Source organism: Populus alba, chromosome 10 (assembly GCF_005239225.2).
Source record: "Populus alba chromosome 10, ASM523922v2, whole genome shotgun sequence".
NCBI lineage: Eukaryota > Viridiplantae > Streptophyta > Magnoliopsida > Malpighiales > Salicaceae > Populus > Populus alba.
The window spans coordinates 14,290,391-14,318,386 of NC_133293.1; the positions used below are offsets into that span (position 1 = coordinate 14,290,391).

Consider the following 27,996-nt stretch of genomic DNA (forward strand, 5'->3'; position numbering starts at 1 on the left):
ATTAACCTAAGGGTTTGACCACAAGGTCTTCTTCTTTCTTCTTTGCACTTGGATGCTGCCTGAAAATCCATCTCCAACTCTTGAAACTTTTTCTGCTCCTCTTGATCCCTCTGTCACTGACTGTGATCCTGCAGGAACCCCCATGACTGAAAAGCCCATCTCCCACTAAACTACCAAAATGCCCTCCATATTGATCCTGCGCCACCGCATCACCACCTCTCAGGCTCCCCAAAGCAGAGTGTGAATCTGACAAAGAGACCATCTTTACAGAAGATAAATCTGCTTTGGATTCTGATGGGAAATCAAACTTCAAGTCAATGAAGCCTGAATCATCCACTGTAGTAAAATTCCCTTCTTTAAGTGAAAATACACGTCTAGTATTTGGTCCGCTGTGGCCGGGATCAAGCCTTTCAGGCTCTAAAGCAGTACCAGTAGGATCTCTCTTTTCACCATCAAAGCCACTTTTTCTTGGCTCTGCCTCACTGAACCCGCTTTTTCTGTCAGGATCAAAGAGTAGACCACCATTGACACCTGAATTTCTGGCAGCTGAAATTGAACTCCTGGCAGCTGAAATGGAACTCCTAGCACCTGAAAAGGTGCCATCTTCTGAACCAAAAAACCCACCACCTCTAAAACTGCAGAGAGACCTGCACCTAGACACACCCATGTAATCAACAACCCACACATCACTTTTCTCTTCGAAACCCCCGACACTGCTCCTATCACAGCCCTTACCTCTTTTCTTACTAAACAGCCTTCCAATCCTCCAAAACCCACTTTTCCTCTTGATCTCAACACAGCTACTGCTGCTCCTCTTGAGCATGAAATTAAGTTCATCTCCTTTCTGATCCTTACTAGAGCTTTTGGGCTTAGAAGTACTATTACTAGACTGTGAAACTTGATCATTTTTCTGTTTTTCATTTTCTATCAAGAATGAAATGCGACCAACACTGCCTACCTCAACAGTGCATGAATTACGATTGGAAGAGATCTCCGAGCAAGAGCAAGAAGAGAGCCTTTGCTCTCCACAATCTGAACAGACTAGATTGACCAAACGGTCTTTCAGACAATGAGCACATATACCAACTGAAGAAGATGATGGGTGTTTCTTGCATGGAAGATCTGATGAAGTGCTGTAATCTTGATCAAACAAATCATTGCTGTACATCTCCACGGCTTTGCCTCTTTCTTTCATGGCTTCTGGTGAACTAGCTCCTCTTTAAATTGAACTAGCTTCAAGAACTCAAAAGGCTTCTTGATGTTTCAAGAACTAGCTGGCTAGGGTTTTAAAAAGGGAGCTTAGAATTAAAGAGCTTGCTAGGGAGGGGGGAAGAGGGGCAGCAGAGGGGAGGGTTGTGGTTTTTCAAGAAGCCAGGCTCGATGACATCAGAGAGTGTAAGAGAAGGATTACATAGACTGATATAGAGGCGTTACCTTTACGTTTTCTTTCCACAGAAAACAGTAGACAAGTTGGAGTGATGAAAGTGACCACTTGGGTTCCTGCGGGTATGATTGTGTAGGGAAGTGAACGCACAACAAGTCGAGTGAAAGCGGTGACCTAGCAGTCTATTTTAACTCAAATTCTTTTGCTGAGATGCACTTTGGCAGCGCTACAAACACAACAACATCCTTGTACAGTGTCTTGCTTAAAAAGAAATAATAATAACGTCAGTTTATATATTCAGACAAATACGTCTAATTTGATAGTCTTGGTTTTCCAGTGAGTGAAAAAAGACATTCAATGTAAATACTTTGCATCTCACACTTGCATTCTACATATCTCATCATCGTGCCTGTATTTATACTGATAGAAATATTTTATAAAGAGCGGGTATTCTATACACGCGTCAGATGGAGACAGGGCACACGAATTGTACAGTTTGCGGGGTATATAAATCTCACACGCACTGCGTAGAAAAGGCAAGAATTAAGCACCCCTCACATCTAAGGAAAAAGGTGCTTAAATCATGTGGCGTAAATCCATCAATCGGTCATGGTGTTTTGTCAAACTTTATCAAGATCTTGCCACTCTCGAGTATTGACTTTATATGCAAAATGACATGAATTCCTTTCTCAAATCCCAATTGTTAGGTCTCTCTTTTAATTCCATTAGTGGGTTTACGAAAGGAACCCATCGAAAATGTTCATGAGGAAGAGCAAAAAAAAGTTGAAGCTGGGTGAGGTAGCCCATTAAACAGGCACAAATTGGGCATGCATTTTTATTTGTCCACTTTCTTTTACATAGCCATCATGATTTTACAAAGACGCCTCTAATACCATGTCATTTTCCTCCCGATATCGGGCACGTGTCCAACCGACAAATCTATTGCGGGGTCCCACTTTGAGACTTAGGAGTACTGGACTTTCTAAAAAGTTGACTATTGGGGAGAAATTGACGGTTGTGATATGGTTGGATGCATTGGCAATGATTTGATGAGAGGTATGATTATACTATTTGAGGCATGCTGTATTCAATCAAAGCCTAAAAAAAAAAAGAAATAAGAACTAGGATGATGATGCCCTTAAAGTGTCACACAACACAGTCTATCAAAGACAGAGACAGATACATGTCCTTTAAACGTGTCGTGGTGGACTTTACAAAGTCTTCTTTCTGTCCTTCGTTTACAGGAAACAGGGAACCTTTTTGCGCTCCTCACCATTGCTTCAAGTCATGGATGGATTCCCATTTTGTTACTAAAAAAATGTAGAAGTACTCATATTTCAGTAACTCTTCTTCGTTAGATGTTGGTGTTTTGTTTGAATTTAGTGGTGAAGGCATGGTGATCACTTGCCGAGTGACTGTAGAAAATTTCCCTTTCTGGTGTGCAATAGGCTCTGTCGTGTCTAAACTATCTCAATCACAGCGGCTTAGGCAGCAGTCCACATTCCAAGGGTGTGTTTTCCGTGCTTTTATAAAAATTTGAGATTTTATTTCATCGTTTTAATATGTTTATATTAATATATATATAAGAAAATATTTAGAAAAAAAACTCCTTACTGCAAGGCTCGCATGCTCTTTTTTCTTGCAACTGACAATCACAATCCATACCCCCACTGACTCATTTCAGTGCCATAAAAGAAAATTTCTTATGATAAAAATATAATATATATTTTTTACTTTCAAGAGTGTTTTACAATTTTTCATTATATACTAAGATGGGATGTACAGATTTTGGTCTTGATAACCGTGACGCTCAATTGTTCGAAATTAAAAGTTGGATTGTGATGCCGTAACAAATCAATTGATGGGAAAAGGAGCAGAGCTAATAGAGGAAACCACAGTCTACAAACTAATTTGATGCTTTGATGATGATTATTTTTTAAAATAATTTTTTATTTAGAAATATAATAAAATTAATATTTTTTATTTTTTAAAATTATTCTTTATATTAACACATTAAAATAATTTAATTTTTAACCAAAAAAATTAAAATTTTTGACAGACAACACATTCCCAAACGTTACCTGCACAATATTTTAAGAGTCAATCAGTGGCATTCAAATGTGCTCAACTTTAGGGGGGGTTTTTTATCATTTTTTTTCATGCCTCGATACTTATTTACCTGCAATGAAAAGTATAGTGACATCATAAAAGCAGGCACTGTGGACTCTGATTTTTCTTCTCTCTCTCTCTTTCCCTTCGATGAAGCTTGCTTTAATTTGAACAAGTTCATATAATAATTTTCTTTATTCGAGATTGTTGTATGATCTGGCGCTTAGCAGAAAAGGGAGATAATTATACAGGAGACGAGCTCTGCAAGGAAATGCCTGTTGCTATACATGTATTGTTTTGCTCGAAAGTTTATTGTTTAACTCAAGACCTGTTATATACCAAAGTTGATTGAAGATTTGAAGGGAGTTGTTTCTGAGGCTGCTGAACCAAACAAAACATGTTCTGAAAGCCGTCAAGATTCGAGAAGGATTGAGGAAGTGTTGTGCAGGTTTACAGGAAAGAAATAAAATGACCTAGAACAAAGCTACCAAGATAACAGGTACAAGGCATGTCTTCTCCGAGCCATAATGTTAAGGAATGCACGTCCCACGCATGCCCAATCCCAAGGCATCATTGGGACAAATAAACAATCGTTTTTAAGGGATGTTTTTTGTCCATTCAATCGATACTAAGATGCTCATAATCATGATGATGACGATGTCTTAGTTTATTGTTTTTTGTCCGAATTGTCTGTGTCTGTCAGGGATACTGTTGTTTTCTAATTCATGATTATAAGATGCCCAAGTATTATAAGGTTTTCCTACTCCTAACTTAACTCACTGACCAAGCAACATTTCTTTTTGTCTTTTGAATGGATTTCATGATTGAGCACAATTTATTAGCAACATATTTGCTGTCCAACACCTATGTTTAGGGACCCATCAAGCCTCAAACAGCAAATTAACCTTTCTCGCTCCCGAAGGTGCATTGAATGAAGCGAGTTCGGACCGGACTGGACTCGACTAGAGTGGAGTGGAGTGGAGGAATAATTATTATTGTTTGTTTTTTGGTGTGTATCAGATATTGTCTCGTGCAAATAAATACATTTTTTTAATAAAATATATTGACCCAGTTCTTTTATATCGTGTGAAAAACTACTAATCTCGTTCTCTTAAGATTTTGATTGCTGAATTTATTGTTAAGACAGGTTTTTTTTATATATAATTTTATAAATATAAATAATTTAATTTTCTCGTTTATTAGTTAAAACAAACTTATTTATTTTTAAAAGTAATGAATGCATTTTATGTGTTTGTTTTATTCGATTAGTTTCATAAATAAGGTCAGGTCAAAAGGAGTGAAGGGCATTTTTAGACTCGAAGGTTGAGGGATACGTTGACAATTTTACCAGTGGAATGGAACAAACACACCACATTTGCTCTGGATAAAAAATAAATTTTGCGAACTATTTTTCCACTTTCCCTCGTACTCTATCAAATACTCTATCTCGTCCTATCTCGATCTATGTCATGGTTCTCAGAATTTTTTTCTTTTTTTATTTTAGTTAGAAGTTACGCAGTCAACCATGTAAATATTTTGAAAATCATGCTAAAATCAAGTGGATAGATTTATATGATTTTCCAGGCCTTTTCACGAAACTTAGGATTGTTTGAAGTTACTTTTTATTTACTCAATCTTGTTAATGTTTGATGTCTAAGAGAGAAAAAATGCTCTCGACCTCGTATTTTTTAATTATTTTTTAAACTGTATCCATAGTTTACTGTGCACATGAAAAAAAAATCAGCTCAAAATATCAAAACTTGTTTCTTTGTAAAAGGGGCTTTTAATTAACACTGATAATATAGGGGACAATATTTATCTAAAATAAATATTACAATCCTAATAGATTAGAGGCAGAAAATGTCATCAAATAATAATTAAAAAAAAATTATTAGATTGGTGGAACTCGTGATTTAAAAACTCAAAGTATTTACTGCATTTGTTTTAATGAAACAACATTACTCAATCACAAAGGGTATCCCTTGAAATTTTTTTTATTTTTTTTATTTTAAATTAATATTTTTTTATGTTTTTAGATTATTTTGATATATTAATATTAAAAATAATTTTCAAAACATAAAAAAAAATTATTTTAATATATTTTAAAATAAAAAATACTTAAAAAATAATTATTATTATATTCTCAAACACCCTAACAAAACAATTAAATGGTGGGAGGTGGATCTAACTGTTCATGTGAGTAATGAATCGGTTTGGTGTATATTTTTTAAGTTAATTTATAATATTTTATTTAAATGGATATTTCGTCATGGGTTTGAGCTGCAGGGGGGCAATGTTTTATTTTAAGTGATAAGACATCCTCTAAAGTCTAATCTGCTTGTTTTTTCAAAAAAAAAAGGCTAAACAAGACAGGTCGTTTGCTCCATGTAAGAAATAAAGATACCGGCTAAGTCATGCAGGCCTACCTCAAACCCGGTCTCGACTGTTTTAGGCCTTGTTGGTTTTATTGGCCTCTTTTTTAAATAAAAAAATTACATCTTTTGTATTTTACTAGTTACGTGAGATCCGTGCGATGCGGCAAGTTAATTTTTTTAACATAAAAAACATTAAAAAAATAATAAGATTTAAACGTGTTAGGTCTTTTTGCAAAGTTATATCCAAGAGTTTTGGGTTTAGCTGAAGCGCTTGACCCTGGAGTAATATTTATAATATTAATAATAATATTAAACTTACATAACTTAAGTTTAAATGAGCCTGGTTGCAACACCATGTCCAAGAGCATTGGATGTGGGTTTGGTTATAAGATCGTGTCATAAAAGCGTGATAATTAAAAAGAAAAAAAAAACAATAGGAAGAAAAAAACTAATGAAATTTTTTTTTTTTAATTAATTGGGTTAACCCTTCAAACCAGGTTAACTCGTCAAACCTGAGATCCGCGTCATGAAAGTTTGATAACTAAATAGAAACAAAAATTGACGGGTTTACCCATAATTAACAGGGTTAACCCGTCAAACCAAGTTAACCTATCAAGCCCGGGATACATGTCATGAAAGTCTAGTAATTAAATAGAAAAAAATTTAGCATTGACAAACTAAACTAAACAAAAAAAAATTAATTAAAAAGAAAAACAATCTCGGGTTAACCTGTCAAACCAGGTTAAGCCATCAAACTCGAGATTCGCGTTCATGAAAGTGTGATAACTAAATAGATAAAAAACAATTAATGGGTTTACCCATAATTAACTGGGTTAACCTGTCAAATCAAGTTAACTCGTCAAGCCTGAAATATGTGTCATGAAAATCATAATTAAATAGAAAGAAATTTAACATTAACAAACTAAACTAAACAAGAAAAAATTAATTAAAAATAAAAAAAATTTCGGGTTAACCCGTCAAACCAGGTTAAGCCATCAAACTCGGGATATGTGTCATGAAAGTCTGATATCTAAATGAAAAAAATTAACACTAATAAAAAAAATTATTAAAATATATATTTTTTAAAAGACAGTTAATGTATAATATAATATAATGATTATAATAATATAATATATCAATTATAGAATAAGTAAAAGGCGTGGGAAAGCTACAGTAGTTTCCCCGCACCTTTTAGAATATTACTTAATATTGGGTTTTTTATGAATTTTGTCATTGTTGGATTTATTACAAATTATTTTTTTATATTTTTATCATATAATAGAACAAAAAAATAATGACCTAGCTAAATTTATAACTTCAAATAATTTATCATATAATTAAACCTAACAAGTTTGACGAGTTAACTAGGATGGACTTGATTTATTTTGTTTTTTTTCTTAGATTTCTTTTCTTTGGATCTGCAGAGTTGACAAGCTATACCAGGGCAATTCCAATGCTATTTAATTTAAAATCCAAGCTAAGCAAATAATTAGTTCAAGTTTTATTTTTAGTTTGAATTGTTATACTGAGTTTAACAACAATACTAAAACAATATTATAGTCTAGATATTATTTTCTCACACTCTAAGTTTAATAAGTAACCCAGCTGCTCACTACTTCTAAAAGAATAGGGGTGTCAACTCGTCTCTTTTATTATTTATATGAGCAATGAATAAGGTAATTTTATCCTTTTTTTATTCTCATCATTTCTTTTCTTTTGTTTCATCCCTAGACAGTTGCTTAATTTTTTTTTTAGCTTTAAAATTATTTTGATTTACTTTCTATTATATTATTATAATTTTAAAAAAATATTATAATATTTTCTCTGTATTTGATTTTATAAACATTTATTTTTGTTATAGTATAATTAAGAGAAAATAATTATTAAAAAACAAAGTTCTTAAACTCAATGAAGCTTATAATTCGAATAATGTATTATGATTGGTTAAGCCATGAAACCCTGATTGATTAAATATATCATCCTTTCAATGTTAAAAAAATATGTTTTTAAATTTTTTTAAAGTCAAATTATGTTTCTCACAGAATGTAGGTGCAAACAATATTTCCTTAAATTTTGAATTTTTTATTTTTGCTAAACAAAATTATATATATATTTTTAGGTCGTTTTGATGTGTTAATATCAAAAATAATTTTTTTAAAAAATAAAAAAATATTATTTTAAATTATAATTATTACCATAATCTCAAAAACATCTGTGCAAAAGCGAGTATAGGCCGAAATTCTCAATATTTGATTTTACTGCTAGTGTCATACACGTTTATATAAACGGAAATGGGTATTGGATATTTGGCGTCACACGCGCTTAATTGGAGAGAAAGAGAGAGAGAGAGAGAGAGAGAGTATTAGGTTTGCTGGTAGATTATAGAATTGAGATGTGACGAGCTTGCTTAGACAGGTGGCTTGGATTTAGACGAGCTAGCTACTTCTCCCCTTTGTCGTGATTTCCTCGTGGAGCTATCACAGAGCCTGGGATGGAAATGCTAGTCTTCAAGTACTGTTCTCTTGATTGAAGTGAACGTTATGCACTGTGGTTACGGATAATTATCAGGAACATGGCAGTGACAGTAATACATACATACATATATATGAACATCTTCTCTCGTTGTTTTAACTCTCTCTCTCTCTCTTAAATTAACTAGGCTATTTAGATCAGTTAATATATATATCTCAACTAAAATTAATAACTATATAAATTTTTAATAATTCTAAAATTTATAATATTTAAATTAATAATTATTATAAAATAAATTTATAACCTAACCAGTTAAATTATATTTTTAGAATTAACTCTTGGTTTAACTTGCCACGAAAATGATTTGATTAAAGGATAAATTAATGCACACTATCATTATTGGCCGGAAAATGCACAAATTTGTAGGTCACTTATCATTATTGGGCGGGAAATGCACAAATAGATTATACTATTAGGCGCAACGCAACCAAGATTTGAATTATCAAGGAACAAATCCATGTAACATTAAGGAACAAATCCTTCTATTAGGGAAATGCACAAAGCCAACCACCAAAGTTCCAGAGAAAAAGAAACACTCATTTCTCGCCCTCCTAAAATCTGCCACAGACCAACGACCTCCTTCTCTCTCTCTTTCTCTTTTAATTTATATATATTTTAATTAATTTTAAAAAATTCTTAAATTAATAATTATATAATTTTTTAATAATTCTGAAAGAATTTAAATTCATAATTATTTTGATTATATAAGTCTCTAGTGACCTTAAAGAAACTCAAACTCGTAATTATTAAGGAACAAATCCATGTAACATTTCTTAATTGTATTATTAAAAAATAATAAATCCTGTTATATTTTAATTATTTTTAATTGATTATGCCATTTTTTTAGTAGCGTAACCAATTAAAAACATGCCATATCCATTTATTTTTAGGACCCATTATTTTATGTGCTTGCAACGTAGGATTAGAAGAAGCAGCCTTGACATGCTTTTATTGAACAATGCAATTAACATGAACAATTTATATTGATATATTGTTCATGTGAATCATGCAAGAGAGTTGCACTATTCACCTAAAAAATAGTGAACAGTGCAATTCACTTGCACTGCGTAAACTTATTCTTTTTTTTAGTGTATTAATTTTTTTAACATTTTTTTTAAAAATTAGTTTAGAGTGAATTTTATACTTGATAATATTTTATCTAATTTTATTACATGCTAAACAAATTATGAAAACTGTAGTTCTTGTCGGATATATTTCATACGTAATGGAATTGTATATGGTTTCATGGAATAATAAAAAAATATTTTTATATTAAATATGATTTATTTCATGATGTAATAACAATAGTTAAATCCACAATATTTAAATTAAAAATAATCAATATTAATATATATTTTTTAAAATTATTTTATAACCTTAATTTTAAAAGCATTCTTAACCAAACACATTAAACTACTTTTTCTTCAACCTCAATTCCAACCATAGTTTTAACCAAACACCTATTTTTTCAAAAACAACTAAAATTACTATTTTTTTCAAATTACAACCACAACAGCTACCGCAATATCAAACACACTCTAAAAATCTTGATTTATTTTGGTCTTTTATTTTTTTAATTACATTTTTATTTATCATTCATGAATTTTTGTAAAATCTATTCGCAAAATGATTCATGATTTATTTAATTTGTTGTATGTATATGTTTTTTTAATTTAAATTTATTAATTTTTTAGTGCAAAAAAATATGTTGAAAAATTTTATATGCTAATTTATTAGGGTGTGATTTTGTGAAATGTTGCATGAAATTAAAAAAAAAAATTGAGAATGAAAAACACGACAAGAATGAAGTTTCATGGTGTGTGTGATAAATGGATGAAAAAGACCTTCGATAAGATTCTAGTTCAACAAGACCTTTCATTAGAAATCTCTCTATTCGCTCAATATGATAGCTCGCGTGGTGGTAATTAGTAACGGTACTGTCATTTAAGTCTGTACACTCACAGAGAAAAGTATTTCGTGTGGTCTAGAATGGTTTTTGGATTATTTTTTAAAATATTTTTTATTTAAAAATATATAAAATAATATTTTTTTATTTAAAAATATATTTTTAATATAGCACATCAAAATAATATAAAAATATAAAAAAAATATTAATTTAAAATAAAAAAATTTTAAATATAAAAACAAACAACGTGCATGATTGTCCACCATTGAAGTCTATAAATGTCGCCCATTGCCCCATCTATTCTGACACACAGCCATTTCCTCCTCGTTCATCTCTCCCAGCTCCTGTCTCTTTTTCTAATTTTTGTTTTTGCAACAAATTTAACCTCTAAACTCAATCAATCATGTTCATCAAATACTTCAATCTCATTATTGCCCATCTCAGATGGGCATTTAATTTCTTGTGTTACTATCCGTTCAGCTTCCAAGAACACCAATTGTTTGCTGTGCCTGAAATCGGTGAAGAACTAAACACGGTGATCAACGAAGCTCCTGCGGAATGTGCTGTGTGTCTAAGTGACGTTGAAGAAGGCGAAGAAATCAGAGAGCTGAGATGCGGGCATATCTTTCATAGAGCATGCTTATACAGATTGCTTGACTTCCGGCAATCGACTTGCCCACTTTGCCGAGGAAGTCTTACTCCCCGGAGAACATTGATCCTTGATCAGCACCGAACAGAAGTATTGACGTTCAAGTTCTGTTCTTTCACATCCACCGATGAACGGGATACATGGTGGCTGCGATGAATCAAGGCTTCAAGAATTTAGTACCTCACTCAGGAGAAAGTACAACGGAGTAACTACCTTCTCCCCCCTCCTTCAGAATATATATCATGGCATGTTCGTTAACGAGTTGCCATTGATGCAAACTTCTCAAGCATGAATTGATCGTTAATTCCTGAGCATGTGACAGACTAATTAAGCTGAAGGTTCACTGTTAGAATATAACGTCTTTTTTTTTCTTCCTGTATTGCATCATCAGCTAATTTACCTGAAAGGGTGAAGCCATCTCCCTCTCAGAATCTCTAATAACAGTCCTGCAATGTCATGTATGCTGGCTCTTAGCCATGCTTGTAATAAACTTGATGTTTGTAAGTGTTGTTTTAGTTAATTCTGGTGAATCTTCCAAACTCTCGCTAGGATCCAAGCATAATACAAGAGAGGAATAAAGTCTATCATGTATTTTCCTGGATATCCAGGCTATCTTGTAACATATTAAATAAATTTGATTATATTCAAATAACTTTTATATAATTTAATTTTAAATATAAACTAAAATAAAAAATTAAAAGAGATTAGATTAACTCACTATATCAAATTTAATAACATTACCGATCTATTTTTTCTTCTAACATTCAGATTTTTTTTTTTAATTCGAGCCTTAGCATAATGAACCTAAATTAGAGCGTGTTTGATATTGCCATAAAAATATTATTTATCTAAAATTTAAAAGTTTTTTTTTAAAATTAATTTTTTAATTGTTTTTTTTATATTTTAATATGTTAATATCAACAAATAAATTTTAAAAAATTAAAAAATATATATTATTTTAATATATTTATAAAAAATACACCTTAAATCATAATATTATTTTTTATCAACATCGTGTCCGAGTAAATTTATGCATACTTCAATTAATCTTACGAGTCCTGAAGTTAACAATCATATAAATTTTTAATAACGATCTAAAATTTATAAAATTTAAATTAATAATCTTTAAAAAACAAATCTAAAATCTATACAGTTGAAATGATTAACATAACTTCTTATTACATGACAAAACGAGCATAGAATCGGCCGGAATTCTCAATATTTTTACTGTTAGTGTCATACGCGTTTATATAAACGGAAATGGGTATTGGATATGTGCGGCGAAATATACAGAGGGTTAGTTATGCTGATAGATTTCGCAAGAAATGATGAACAAAGTTGATACTCCCATCCATGGTTTTTAAAATCGCGAGTCAACTCGTAAAATCGTCCGTTTTTACGAGTCAATGTAGACTTTACGTGCTAAATCGTTCATAAAACTCGGAAATGAGCAAAATGATTTTAAACAGTTAAAAAAAAATCGGGCAAAAAAAATTCACCACCGATTGCACGAGTTTCGCAAAAATCCAGTGCAGCCACTCACCCGCCGATTGGCTTGAACAGATCGAAGGCAATTTATTCAGTAACCGTGACTCACCGAATCAGTCTTCTCTCTTCACTCTCTCTTCACTCTTTAATACAATACAATAAGTACACTTCCACTTTATGTCTAAATGCCTTTATGAACTGAGATTTCTGAAATTGAATGAGCACTTCACGAGATCTCTTCTTCTTTTTTCAATTAAATAAGGAAGTACTTAACCATAAAAAATATTTATTTAATAATAGAAAAATATGGTGTATTTACATGAACAGTCAACAGCGCTAATTAAATAAAATTAGACTTTAATTTAGGAGAGAAAAATAACTAAAATATAAACACAAAGAAATATGGCTAGCATTATTTTTAAGGTGCTGAACTATGTATGAATTTTTATTTGAAGCATGAATTTTTTTTTAATGTATTTTAAAATTCTTTACGATTTTTTTACGATTTTACGATCCGTTTTTACAAGAGGCTTTCCGTTGTTAAAATCGCGATTTTAAACAACCTTGCTCCCATCTATTGCATTTGCATTTATCCAAAACAAAAGATACCTTCCTCTCATCATTTATTTAATTTAAAATAGATTGATTTTATAAATTTTATAAAAAAAATTTTATTAAGTTATTATATTTCATGATTTTCATTATAAATTTTTTAAATTAACTCTAGTTAATTTATTTTGTTACTTAGATTATATATTTATCATACTAACTAGAATTGACTCCAATCCTAGTGTTTTTTATTTATTTTTTATTCAATTTCATACTTTCAAGAGTTTTTTTAAAAAGTTATCATAATTTTTTTTATATATAAATTTTATTAGTTTATTATTATTGTCTATTTTTTTATCCTCTAGTTAAAATAAAACTACCTTACTAAATCTAAATGGTTTTTGTAAACCGAGTCATTTGTTTTTTTTATTTCTTATGAACGCACTTGCGGCACCTGGACTTTCATTGTTTTTTTTTTTATTATTATTATTATAATTTTTTTTTATTATAATTAATACTTTTTTAATATGTTTTTTTTAAATAATTTTTTAATTTATGATTAAATAAACATCCCTCCTTTATGATTTGTAATGTCTTTACATAGACAAATTCAATTTTTAAAAAATAAAAAAATATTTATTTTTAAATAATATTTATAATATGAACAACTCATATAATTGCTTTTAATACTTTATTTAATCAATTTCATATGCATGTCTTTTTTCTATTATCATTTTATTGAGTAAAAATTTGATTTCAATATATAAATTCAAGTGAATATAATTGAATAAATATTTTATGCTATGAGATCAAATATCTTGATCTATATATATCTTTTAATTTTCTCAATTTTATTTTTTGTTATCGTTATTTATTTATTTTTCATTTATTTACATTTATAACTATTGATTTATTTAATCATAATTTTTTCATAAGCATTTCAATTTATATTTATAATTTTTTATGTAAAAAAATTTTTTTTTAAAAAAATTTGAATATCTAATTTTTTTTGTTTTAAAAGAATATAAAACTTGTGATGGAACTACGGTCATATAATATCATAAATCCATTAATTGGTGAGGGAGTTGGAGTATAATTCTAAGAGGATTTATTAATTTTTGTCTAAAAATATTTTTCACTATCATCGGATTTGACGATGACTGATCGATCTGTCAAGTGTCATTTTAATAGGAGTGGTTATTTTTGTTTTCAGTTTGGTTTTTGTAAAAAAAAAAAAAAATTAAATTTTTTTTTTCAAAAAAAAAAAAATAGAACTGAAACCAGGTCAAACCGACCGGTTTCGGTTAGGTTCGGTTCGGTTTTTTTCGGATTCGATTCGGTTCGGTTTTTTGCTTATAAAATCAAAACTGAACTAAACCGGCCTGTTTTTTTAAAATTTTAATCGGTTTTTTTTTTTTGGTTTTTTCAATTATTTTTTTTTCTGATTTTCTTGGTTTAATTAGTTTTTTTATTTTTTTAATTACCCCTACATTTTAGTCATTTACACAGACGGTGTTTGTATCAGGGCATAAGATGATAGGATTAACGTTAGCAGCAGCTCCAATCTCCCTCTATGAGCTATAATGTTCTTTAGTCTTCTTGTCAGCCATTGTTTGAACGATATAAATCAACCTTGTGTTATAAATTATTTTAAAAAGTTTTTTTACTATACATTGAAAAAATACTATTTATTTTTTATAAATATAAAGTATATATAGGGTTTTTCATTTACTTTTATCTAATATTTATATAATAAACTTTAATATGATATAGTAACTAATAAAAAAAAAAATAATAGACACATAAGATTGAGCTGAGCAAGCAAAAAACCTCTAATTGCCCCTTGCGAACCAGGTAATGTTTATATTTTCTAACCTTTTATTTTCAACAATAATTTATTTTTGGCCTTTAAACTAAAATTATATTTTTTAAACACTTGCAATAATTATTTTCTTGTGTTTGAAAAACTTGATAGTATTTTGTTTTTCTCTTAATCTAGCTGTTGAATCTTAAATGATAATCTTGTGTTGAGAAACCACTTAATTAGAGCTGGTTTAAGCTAAAGAGTCATCAGAGCTGGGTTAAACTAAAAGTCATGTGAATAATATTTTAAAATGTTTTATTTATAGTTTTGTGAAAAACCCATTACTTTTAAGGCAGCTTGCAACTAACATCCTAGTAAATGTTTACAATCGTAACTATCTAACTTCCCGTGCTTGCAGTTATGGCAGTTACTGTTGCTTGCCTCTGAAACTTATCTATATTCTCTTAACATCTGCTTCCTTTGGCTCGAAACACTAACACCTACTTGTTTTTTAAATTATTTTTTATTTATAAATATATTAAAATAATTTTTTTATTTTTTCAAATTTGTTTTTGATATTAACATATAAAAACACTAAAAAAAAAATTATAATAAAAAAATTTAAATAAATAAATAAATTTTGACTATTTTAGCTTCAATCTCAAACAGAGGCTAACAAAAGGCACGCGAGACATGGCTGCCCTAATTGAAGGGTGATTTTCTCCTCGGAGTAAGGGATAACTGGCAGGGTTTTATAGAAGACAGTCGTGGTGTTATTACAGTGTTGATCAATCTGTCAAAAAAAAAAATTAGTTGCTATTAATATGCTTGGCATCTTTAATATTAGTAAATATGGGAAAAACCCCCCCCCCACCCGGCAGGGCCGGCACCCACCACCACCACGATAAATCGCAAACGTCTCGGGAGCATATTACAAATGTATTTATTAATATATTTTTTTGTTGTAACGACTTTGATTCAGTTTTAATCTCTCGAGTCTTCTATGCGTGTATTTATTTTTAATCTCGACCTGACATGTTGCATAATTCATCACCTTAATTTGAGTAGATTATTGGTAATCTTAGCAGATTCCTACAGCCAGGTTCAAATTTTGTTGGTAGTGGTAGACAAGTTGAGCGAAAATAACGCCATGCAGGGAAAAAGAGAAACAGTAAACTAAGACAGTAGCGTATCATACTGCTATGGTTTTCGCTTCTGTAAAGCATTCCAAAGAAAAGGAACAAAAAAACACACTTCAGCTACAAGAACATTATTCTAAGAGATTCGTGGCAACTGTCTTCACCACTACCAAAACTTCAGCATAAAACAATGATGATACCTATCAAAAGCACCAGGTGAAACTGCGGTGGCGTTACCAGGCACAGGATTCAGCAATTATACGTGCTTCACTAATGTGGCAACAGCCTACCATTGACTGTCCCTAAACGGAGTTCATCCAAAAAGACCCCCAACATATATAGCCCATAAATTTCAATACACAACGGTGCTTAAAAAAAAGCGTGCATTCCCCAAATCGCCTAACTCTATTGTCACATAAATGAAATAGTTTGTAACAGAGAACCAGACCCAGTGCCACTAGATCCAGTTACAAAGGTATTCATCAATGTTGAACCAAAAATGACATTCCAAATCGTTTGCCCCACTGCACCAGAATTGCCAGCTGAAAAAAATTCATAATGTAACATGAAATCACCGAACCATTAAATACAAGATAGAACCATAGTCAAATCGTATTGGATTCACTCGAAAAATCTGTGTACAGTAGACAACAATCAGAACATGAGTAAGGAAGGACATACCGAAAATCAGAACAGTTGTTTTCATGCTTTCTTCCTAGTTATCCTGTAAATTAAGAGTGGAGGCAGTTAGCAACCAAGAATCCTGTTTGCAGTAATATCCTAGACAACAAGCACATTTAAGAATCAATTTTGTTGTGAGAGCAACCAAATACTCTGACTGCAAAGAGCATACACTTCCAATAAAGAGCACCATTGATGCTACAAGCAGATCACAATCAGATTGATCCATGACTACTTAAGCACACTCATCAGACTTGGGAGAATCAAATGCCGAGATCACCCAATATACTAAACCTTGAACCAGACATGATTTGACCGCATGTAATTGAAAAAACAGAACAGATGTCTCTAGCCTGATTGTGCAAAATATCTTGGCTTTAACATATTTTAATCTGGCTTTAGCTCACATAATTTAATTTGGTTTTTCGATAGTAGTCTTTGGTATTGTTCAGATTTGAATTCAAAAGATCAAATCTACTTGGTTCAGTTAGGTCTAATGAGCTTTCAGCATAGTTGGGTTGAGCTGAAACCTTTATTACTTTTTTTATCTGAATTTTCCTTGCAAACTGAACTGAACCAAACAAAATCATGAACAATCCTATGTACATCCAGATTCTCACCTGAAGCAGCATATTCCCAGAGCTGTTGTAATTTCATGGATGACAGATGTGGTGAAGTGCAAATAGAGTAGCACTGAGTTCAGAAAAAGAATTGTAAGGCATTAAATAAAACTGTAACAACACATGGTAAGAGCAATAAGAATTATGTCAACAACTCAAAACTAAGAAATGCAAAATCAGAAAACAAAACATTGATTACATGTACAGAACAGTTTCTTGTGTAAAACAAGCAAAAACATATCAACAATATAGGTGAAATAACAAAACAGGGTAACCAGAACATACTTGTGAATACACAATAACCAAGAAGAACCCAGAACTCATCCACTAAAGCAACTCTGCAATAAAAGGTTCTCATAAAATTAACACCACAATAAAAAATATACCAAATCAAATTCTCGTTATTTAAAATCAGAATAAAAAACAACACTACCAGTTACCACTTACCCATCATTCAGTCTGGCTGCGAGTGCATTTGCAATGGCAAATGGTAGATATAACAGAGACTGCAGGAAGAAAACATGGAACTTAGTTGTTCAGCACTAGGTTGATAATTAAGTTCACATGTAATAATATAAATCTCCCAGGAATAAAGTTGACAACTGAAAAGGGAGGAAACAGAAACTTCTGTGGGAAAGGAAATTCAACAATAATCAGTTTGATACCGGAGAACACCAAACACTCCTCCCACAAGTATTCCTTCCAGAACATAGATATGAATTCTTGAAGGGGAACAAGTGTGCATTTTTTCATTAGTAGGAGCAAATTAATTCCAACAAATGAGCTGTTGGTGTATCTCACAAGTGTCAGTGAAATAGCTCAGATAAGGCATAACATTTGTTGGATTTCAGTGAATCATTAAAAATTTGATATATAAGAGATCAAAATATTTCTGCAACCTGGTGATATACAGCAAAATCTCAAAATACACTTTTTCTACCAAAGCATACGAATAAACTTTAAGACTTCATATGATTTCAGTAGTAAAGAACGGAACAAACCATACCAAGCACATGTTGGTTTTCAATCCCTTTGGTTCATCACACAGGTGAGACAGAATCATCCTTCCCTGTCAAATGAAACTTCCTCTCAGAAATGGTGCAATACAAGTCAATTGTCAACAGCACTTGTTTAATTTAGAAATATATTTAAAACTTCTACTACAGCAGCACATGCAAAAGAATACAATAGATCCCTGCTCCCCAACACCCATTGTTTTTGCACGTGGTTTTCCAATGCGAGTTCAGCCAGTGGTCAGAAGCTGACATGATAACATATGCTAACTGTGGGACGTGAATGAGTCTAATTCCTTTTGGGATCTACAAAATGATTTCCCTTTCCTTTTCTCTTTTTTTTTTTCGCCAGAATTCATCGGCTGCCAATTTGCAGCACCGCCATGTGACAAACTTTTATCAGCGTTCCTAGAAATATCATGGTAAAATTTCAAACTTTGTAAGGTCCCTGATAATGTGCTAAATCCACTTCAAAAGTGCATATAACAGCTATGAATGGGAGGTGCATCTGCATGGTCAATGGTGAAACTAATTTGCACCATGTTCAAAAAATTGGCGACCATGTATGACAGCATTTTGCAACAGTGTCTCACCAACATTTGAGTGTGCTTTCAAACACAAGGTTCCAAAGTCGCATATTCAGAAATCATTTTGTAAAAGAAAGTTTAAATTGGAATAAATCCCTGTCAATAATGTCGTCAATCTATTTGGAACCAGCATCACCGATTTGATACAAATGCCTGCAACTGGCAAACTTTCAGGCAGAACACCAGGACCACAGGCTCCTAGCACAACTCAATCAACCATCTCCTTAGCACGACTAAGCTAATGAATTTTGCTTTGAAATGGCAACAGAACAGCAATTTAGACAAACTAGATGGAGACACATAATTCCTCAAAAGGTAGTCATGTATAAATTGCATAACTTACCACAAGAAACCCAAATGCAAGTCCAGTTCCCAATACAACCAAATGAGGATAATTCGCCATTAGATCAGACGGAGACAAATAATCCCTGCATGAGAAGAAAGATCCACATGAAGACCAAGATCCTCGCATCAAACCCAATAAGAACATAAGAACATTAATAAAAATATTGCAGGATGAGTCATACCACACTAGGACCCCACCAACGAGCACAAGAAAAGGGTAAAGCTGACAGCAATAAAGAATAATGAGACAACTAAATAACATTCATACAATTAAGAAAGGGATGTGCAGGTGATTGTAGATTTACCATTGCTAAAGCCAGTAACATGCTGCTCTTTCTTGCTTGAACAACCTCGTAGACATTGGACACACTGCAGAAAAAGGTCATATGGCACAAATATATCACATTATGTAATTGAGATCCCAGATAAACTTCACCAAATAGCTGCTATCTTGGCCAACATGGGACCTCTAAGGAAATCTATAATGAACCATTCACTCGAACCATTTGGCACAAATGACCCCATTGAAGCAAAATCAAGCACATCTGCAACAGCAAAAAAATCCCACCCCTACTACCCCCACCACCCCTTCAAAAGAAAAAAATGATGATGATGATGATGATGTCATTTTCCCAGCATGTGCAAGAAATAACCCTCATCTATCTGTCTTTCTTCCTAATTAAATAGGTAGCCATACAAAGTTTCAACAGGGAAGATCAGCTGAGATGCAATTGGATAAGAAAGGAAAAGACCAAAACTAAGAACATTAGATGTAAATTTTCAGCCATTTTAGTTATATAGAATTGCTTACTTGAATGCCACTGTGGGTATAACAGCAAAAGCTGTCATTAAAATCAGCACGACTCTGTAAGTTTGGATTTCTGAAGTCAAAAGAGAGAAAACAGAGAGGGTAAACGAAAATGTGGCTTACAACTGCAAAAGAAAACTATGAAATTAAGTACAGTGGGACAATGAGAGAACAAAATAATGAGCAAATGGAAAGTAAGAAGGTAATAATAACACAAGTATCAATGCCTATTTTAACTAGTCTTTCTACCACCACGATTGAGATAATGACAAATCAATTAGCATAGACGTTGTAGTATTGGGTGTTATTTCACAAGCAGATAATACAAAAGACAAAAACCATAGTAAAGTCCCACCAATTATAAGATATAATCTGGCAACTCAAACATCAGTTCATAAAACATGTATTATTTAAAAAAAATAAAAGAAAGATGAGATCAGAAAATTGCTCCATGAAAATAGTGAATGCTGATACAACAGAGAGAATCGAAGAGCACAAATAAAAAGAACAAGCAGTGAACACAAGACAATATATAAGCAACTAATAATAAATTGAATAAGTACTTGATCTGAATTGCATAAGCAATCGAGACGTGTTTAAAACATGTGATTGCATGTACGTTGAGCCATTATCATGCTGAACAGTTGATCAGTCAGAGAAAAAAAAACCAAAACAGCAGTACAGCAACATGATGAGTATGTCATATCTTAAATGGAAAGCAGTTTGAATGTCAAACAAGCACAAAACATTTTTAAACCAAGAGTGAAGACATTTTATTCCAATTGCCATCAAATTGTTTGCATTGGACTTGAAAAAAACAGGTAGATTGCAAAGCATTCTAGTCTTAGATTTGCACACATGATTTGATATTGTGCACAAAAGTTTCCGCTAAAGATATCCAAAAAAGCTCATTTCAGTCAGTGACATATAAGGTGGAATAAAACCATTGACAGCGTCATCAATTATCTCTTTAAAGGGAAAAATAACACAAGATTGGAATGATGCATTCATCACCAAGTATATCGAGGAATTGTTGATTCTTACCGCTTACAAATGGCACCCAACTCAAGAATGGGAAAGACATCCCAAAGTGTTGAACCCACCACTCAGCACCTTAAAAGAAACGTACATGAGTTAATACCAAACTGAAAATATCAAAGTGGAAGAGAAATAGAAAGAGACGAAAGAGAGAAGCAAAAAGGACCAACAAAAGATTACCATGATGTGCTATAATAAAAAATCACAAGCAAAATAAACAATGGTATTGCAAGTAGGAAGAACTTACCAACTAAGGCTGTAAACAAATGTGCCACATATATTAGCATCAGACCCTCTGTAGGCCCATTAACTGCTGGAAGAATGAGAGTGTTGGTGAAAAAGCTGAATGCAAGGAACCAAATATTCAAATTGTCAATAACATACAGAAGCCACACAAGTCAGAACTCAAGAAAAATAATGGAACAGAAGACTTCAGTCAAGAAAAAAAAGTGGCAGCAGGTCTGAGCAAAAGGAAGAGAAATTTAAATGACACTTATGAAGTCATATTACATCATTCAAACCCATACAAAACAAATAACAAGCAAGTTTATATCACTTACTGTTCCCATGTTGCACCGTAAAATGGCACAGCTGAAATAAGCCAGAACCAGAAAGAATCTCTTCCACACATGGCAGTGCTACCAAAAGCCAAGCTTTCAAACTGAAAAACAACAAAAACAGATATTGAAACTGAATCTGCTGGACTAAAAAACAGAGATGGAAAAACACATACTGCACAAGCGAGCGCATCACATCCTGCAGTACATTGAAAACACCAAAAGCAAATTTCAGCAAAAGTTAACAATATCAAATAGTAAAAGTAGACAAATAGATCCAACAACATAAATCACCATGGTCAAAAAGCTCCCCCAATGGACTGGACGAGTTTGTCCGCCGAGCTTGCTTTCCATCAACAGCATCAAAAGTCTATCAAATGAAAATAGAAAAAAAAAACCCATAAAAAAACATGTCACATCACAAACACGTTAAACCCTGTCTACAACTAGGCACGCCATTAAAAAAATATTATAAACAAATAGTGACAACACCACCCGTGAGAATTAGAATCAAACCTGGTATAAAAATAGAAGCAATCCATGCGCAAAATGAACCCATCTTGGCGGAGGCGTATCCAAGCGAGGTGAATATATCTAGAAAAACAAACATAAACCACAAACGTTACAAAAGAAAAATCATCACATAAATAATATTTTCACGAAATCCCCCACTTACATATCCAAGCAAAGCAGAAGTCACTAAGAACATAAATCCCATAAGCGTAATCTAAAAAATTAGAAGACAAAAAAACAAATTAGAGAAAAAAAGAAGAAGCAAACAAGCAAGAAAACACAGCCCAACAATTTAACATCACTGATCAAAGCATAAAGTTGGGTTCACCGTACCATGTTCGGTCTGAGGTACATCCATAAGTACATAAAAAACCCATTTCGATACAAAAACAAACAAATAAATATTAGTGAATATTCTAATTGAAATCAAATTACAAGAGCAGAAAAGAAAGAAAGAACTTACGGCATCCAAAGAGGGAAGAAGTTAACACAACGGCTCCAAAAGGGTTGCAAAACATATTTAGCAACATAAGAGTGATCTACTCCACTGTATTTGTACCTGTGAAGTGCTGCTATTCCATGTGATCCTATATATCCCATTTTTTTTTGACCTAGCTGCTCAAAAAAAAACACAAACGCACACAGAGCAAATCATCAAAAAGCTAATCTGATTGTGCCAGTCTCTACCGGATTAGTAAGATTCAAAAGAAAAGGAAAGGAAAGGAAAAGACAGACAGAGGTTTTCAAGCTAGCCTGAGAAAGAAAAAATGGATCTGAAACTGGGATGATTTTTCTTGTTGGATTGAGAAAAACAACAACAGATCTAAACAGAAATTGTTTGATAAGAAAATAAGAAGGCTTAAAATATTGTACCGTTGGCAATGGCGATACCGAGAGGGATGTGGAGAACTTCTTTATTTTTTATTTTTTGGAGAGCAGCTAGGTTTGGGTGCAGATTCTAGGAAAGAGGAAAATATTAAAAGCAATGGATTTATCTCCCGCCCTGGAAGAGGGAGAAAGAGGGAGAGAGCATAAATTAAGTTATTTCACTCGTGTGAAAGGAGAGATTGTTTTCATGCTGCCTTTTCTTTCCCTGCACCCCGTTTGTATCTGCGGTTATTGAGTGTTTTTATAAAAATTTAATTTTTTTTATTTTTAAATTATTTTAATTTCCTAATATCATAAATAAAATATTATTTTAATATATTTTTAAATAAAAACATTTCAAAAAAAAATGATAGTGAAATGTTAAATGGGTTTTTTAAGGTAGTTTTTAAATGTTTTTTATATGAAATGTATAAAATTTAATATTTTATTCTCTGTTTTGTAAATAATAAAATTTAATACATTATTTTTTAAAAAAAAATTATCATATATTAAAAAGATATTATATTTTTATTTTAAGTTAAAGTATTTAAATCAAAAAAAATATCTTGTATTAAAAAAATATAATTTTCTACCTATAAGCATAAAATATATATATATATATATATATTAATAGACTTTTAATTTTACATTGAAAAATTAAAAATTTATTTTAATGTTTATATAATAAACTTTAACATAGAATAATAGCCAATAAAAAAATAATAGTAAACTTGAACGTATTAAGTTAAGCTAAGTAACCTCTTTTCTTAAACCTCTAAATAATTTTCTAGCATGACAATTACATTTTCCGAACAACTTTTTTATATATTTCAATATTGTTATGTTTGTAGGTATAATTTTTTAATTCTCTAATTTATTTTAATTATGAGCACTCTTTGAATAAAATCAAAATATCTTCTTGCATTTTAAAACCTTGTTGAATGTTTCCTTACGTTTTTTATTTTGTTGTCTGCATCCCTCATTTTTTTCGAGAAAAAACCTATTGAATCCCGAAAAAAAAAAAATAGTATTGTGTGGAAAAAATATTCCTAAAAATAATATCTACACACTTCTCATGTTTTATTTGGTGTTTTTTTGTTTATGTTCCTCGTCATATTTTTACCAGCAATTTGAACTTGTAGATGTCGAGAGATTACTGCCAAAAGATCATTAATTCGGGGTGTTTTTTAAAAAGGAAAAACTAAAAATGGGAACCGGCAAGAAAAGATGAGAAGGTAATTAAGCCTGTTCAATTTATATTTATTTATAATCTATTTAGAATTATGGTAATGATTGCAATTTAAAATATTTTTTATTTTAAAATATATTAAAATAATTTTTTTTATTTTTTTAAAATAATTTTTAACATCAACACATTAAAATAATATAAATATATATATAAAAAATAATTTTAAAAAAAATTATAATTTTAAAAACATTATTTACATCACATTTCTAAACACTTTTATTTTCAAATAACATGGAAATACAACTCTTCCTATTGAAGATACTTTTCACTTGATATAATTATATAAATATATATAAAGTTTCATTTCATAGATACAAAGGAGGACATGATTCTCGAGTATAAATTGTCGATAAAAAGACTGTTAAAAAAAAAAGAGTTATTTAAAAAAACAAGTTAGAGATTTGTTTAATTCGTGACTCTAATTATTTTTTAATTAGCAAATGATACGGTTTTTATTTAAAAGAGAAAAAGAAAAAAAATTATTTTTTAATTTAGAATTATTATTTTTTAATTATTTTAACATGTTGATATTAAAAATAAAAAAAAATATTACTACAATAAATATTCTCAAATTAAAAAATATTTTAAAAATAAGATTTTCATACCCTCAAACTTTTGCTCCTACTAGAGAAGTTGGTTTTCACTCGATTATGAGAGAAAGAGCCTCCCGTACAAGTATCAATAAACTATCGAAGAAAATTGATGGTTCACGATTCGACTGGGCCACTCCTTTTCCGAAGTTCGAAGCACTGATTCGACCATATGTTTTGCGGTCACTTTCTTATCAATCTCTTCCTTTTCCCATCTCTCAAGAGTCAAGACATATTCTTTCATTCCGTTTCCTTTATTCCTGTCTGTTGATTTGAAAAAACCAATGAAAATATCCATAGAATTTATTTAAACTCTATTTATTTTTATAATTATGGTTGTTTTTAAAAATATTTTAATTTTAAAATATATTAAAATAATAATTTTTTATTTTTTAAAAGTTATTTTTAACATCTAATCATTATAATAATTTAAAAAATTAAATGTTTTTAAAACAATAAAACACACTATGCTCGAACTCGTTTATCATCCCGCGGTGCCAGAAAAGAGAAGAGCCCGAACCCTCCTCTTGACGTGACATTTTCAATAACTTCGGACGCAATACATGATTGCGTCCTAAGAAGCTTCTTTTTTTGGACACGTGTCTAATTTTCGTTTACATGAAAGGCCCACGTAACTACAAGCACTCAAGACACCTCTACCTTGCTAGCAGTGGTTAAGATCGACACAATATTCTCCTCAGTATTTTGAGTTTAATGTTTGTTATTTAGAGCGTGTTTGACAGTGTGGTAGCGGTTGTTTTTTAAATAGTTTTTTGTGCTGAAATATATGTCAATAATGTTTTTTTATTTTTTAAAAATTATTTTTAACATCAGCACATCAAAACGATCCAAAAAATACAAACCACGCTCAATTTTAGCAAAAAAATTTTTTTTTAAATTGATAAAAACACTGGTTGAAACGCAGAGTCAGACGGCTCCTTAATGTAATTTATTAAACTTTTTCAGCACACTATATTTATAACTAGAGATATTTTTAAGATTGTTTAAAAGGAGACTTAATTGTGATTTACGAATAAAGTGAACAGGGAATATCTTTATGATCAAGTTAAAAAAAAAAGATTTTATTTAACTTATTTCTCATGAAATTAAGATACTGCCGCTGGTGGGTTTTTCACTTGTTTTCCGACTTTGACCTAATCTTTGAATTATTTTATTACTGCCCAGCTTTTTTGGTCATTGATCATTGGACCGAATTCAAAAGTTCTGGAACGTTCCGGTAGATGATAGTAAAATACCCAAGAAGCCCATACCGGGTCTTTGCTGAAATTGCTGTGTTCAAGGGAACGTGCCTTTTCTCTTTCTTTTTCTCTTTTTATTTCTGGCAAGGTAAAAAGGGTGGTGCTGCGGTGTTGCTTGGGGGCATCTAAAGGAGTCAGATCTTGAAAGTTGATGCTTTTTACAGATTTCTGGTGATGCCAGCATATGCCTTGCTGTCGAGTTTGCTAGTTGCAAGTTGCGGATTTGTGTCTGTCTTTTTGCATCCTTCAAGGACGGTCGATTGCGCATATCTTGCGCTCGGATCTGTGTACACTGGAGAATTTGCCTGTCCCCGTGTGCAATTTTTAAAAGCTTGTTTTCAAAACATCAGTAAATATGAGAATATGCCAAGTTTAATTAGAATTCATTGATTTGCGGTTATTGTGATTTTTTTGCAGCTTTTTAAAAGCGAGGCAAAGTTTATTCAGAATTTTGTTTAAATTTTGATAAAACTATATATATTTTAATTCTCTAAAATCACAAAGTAAATAAATTTTTAGATTAACAAAACAATGATTTTATAAATTTTTTCAAGCTCAAAACTGCCAAAATGGTTTGGTCGTTTTGGCTACAATCCAATACTTTTATCAAATATCAAGTTGTTTTTTGAAATAATCTTCCTGATAATGTCGCGATTTAGAAATGTAACATTTTATTAATATCGTGATTATGTATCGTGATATATGTATCAAATGTTACATATATAAATAATAATATCTTTAAATTATGCTATTTTTTTCAAAACTTTTAAGTCATGTTTTGCTTGAATATTTAATTATGTTTGGGGTGCCGATTGAGTGAGCAAAGGCATTAATGTGTCTGGTTTAAAACCCATCACCCTTATCAGATTATTTCGTTTGGTATGATGTTTTCATGTGGACTTTAGTGGCTTTTTAACCTTTCATTCAAAGAAGAATTGTAATAATATTTGATTAAAATTATTTTTCAATTTAAATAAAAAAATATTACAAGATTCTGACTCTTAAATTCGAACTTATATTACCATTTTAAAAAATATATTTTAGATTATCTTTATTCAATTTGTATTTATTTAACACGTTTTTTATCATGAATTATTTATTAGAAATGTCTCCCGGTTATAATTTAAATTCTAAAGTTATTTTCTACAAGTAAATATCAAATAAATGTTAAATCTAATTTACAATAAAAAAATGAGGTTAGATATCGTATAAAATTTAATACAGATTAAGCATGTTATTATTCAAGATTCAGATCTTATAAAAGATCATAAAAAATATTTTTTCTCAATGAGCCAAGCATCAATTTGCGTGAATGGTATGCTTGAGACAAATTAAAGAAATAATAATTTGTCTACGTAGAAATATATTTGTTAATAAAAAGAGAGAGTGCACGAATATTTGAGACACCCTCCTTGCACTCTTCCAGTTTTCGAGGAAGTATTTTTTATACTGAATTGGGACCCCGCGCTGTTTAGAGAACAAAAAAAAAAAATGGTAGCCGCGCCACCACTGGGCCTTTGATGCCATGTTACCAGGCAAACACTAGCCTTTCATTTGGATTCATTATCTCTCTCTCTCTCTCTCTCTCTCTCTCTCTCTCTCTCTCTCTCTCTATATATATATATATATATATATATATATATATATAATAATAATAATAACATAAAAAAACGATGGCATTTTCACTGTACACGCAGTTCATTGTTCATTATAGTGGCGTAGTTACATTTATACTCGTTATAAAAAAACAACAGTCTTGATGTTTAGGGTATTATGGTCCTCTCACATGACTAATTAGTTATTAAAAAATTAATTGAGGGTTTGAGCATCTTTTCAAAAAAAAATTTAAGACAATTAAATGACTTGATTATACTTCATATCATAGTTTTTGAAGCCTTTCGCCTTTTCACCTGGGTTTTTTATATATATATTTT

At 31.1% G+C, this 27,996-nt stretch overlaps 2 protein-coding genes across 4 annotated transcripts; both read right to left on the reverse strand.

Annotated features, from left to right (window-relative positions):
- Position 1: 1 nt before the first annotated feature.
- Positions 2 to 1,195, reverse strand: LOC118047297 (uncharacterized). The gene has a single exon (XM_035056555.2). It carries the CDS (start codon positions 1,193 to 1,195, stop codon positions 2 to 4), a length of 1,194 nt encoding a protein of 397 aa, XP_034912446.1.
- Positions 1,196 to 15,968: 14,773 nt separating this feature from the next.
- On the reverse strand, positions 15,969 to 23,186 carry LOC118047280 (choline/ethanolaminephosphotransferase 1). 3 transcript variants are annotated; one of them, XM_035056526.2, is made up of 20 exons: positions 22,971 to 23,186; positions 22,561 to 22,712; positions 22,431 to 22,440; positions 22,261 to 22,311; positions 22,101 to 22,178; positions 21,879 to 21,954; positions 21,761 to 21,783; positions 21,588 to 21,688; positions 21,275 to 21,369; positions 21,034 to 21,102; positions 19,993 to 20,062; positions 19,487 to 19,550; positions 19,364 to 19,404; positions 19,180 to 19,264; positions 18,243 to 18,305; positions 17,684 to 17,742; positions 17,522 to 17,574; positions 17,237 to 17,309; positions 16,617 to 16,659; positions 15,969 to 16,477 (listed from the first exon to the last, which is right to left on the reverse strand). In XM_035056526.2, exons 2-19 carry the CDS (start codon positions 22,695 to 22,697, stop codon positions 16,638 to 16,640), a joined length of 1,170 nt encoding a protein of 389 aa, XP_034912417.1. In that variant the 5' UTR covers positions 22,698 to 22,712; positions 22,971 to 23,186; the 3' UTR covers positions 15,969 to 16,477; positions 16,617 to 16,637. The 3 variants fall into 3 exon arrangements, with proteins under 3 accessions (XP_034912417.1, XP_034912424.1, XP_073268204.1); XM_035056533.2 differs by having other exon boundaries at positions 22,561 to 22,715; XM_073412103.1 differs by having other exon boundaries at positions 22,561 to 22,764.
- Positions 23,187 to 27,996: the final 4,810 nt, after the last annotated feature.

Excerpts from the sequence above, each read along its gene's own strand:
- LOC118047297 (XM_035056555.2), bottom strand. The coding sequence starts at position 1,195 with ATGAAAGAAAGAGGCAAAGCCGTGGAGATGTACAGCAATGATTTGTTT.
- LOC118047280 (XM_035056526.2), bottom strand. The coding sequence starts at position 22,697 with ATGGGATATATAGGATCACATGGAATAGCAGCACTTCACAGGTACAAA. Across the intron at positions 21,370-21,587 it reads TACGGTGCAACATGGGAACA|CTTTTTCACCAACACTCTCA; the intron begins GTAAGTGATATA and ends CCTTGCATTCAG. Across the intron at positions 17,310-17,521 it reads TGGTTATTGTGTATTCACAA|TGCTACTCTATTTGCACTTC; the intron begins GTATGTTCTGGT and ends TTCTGAACTCAG.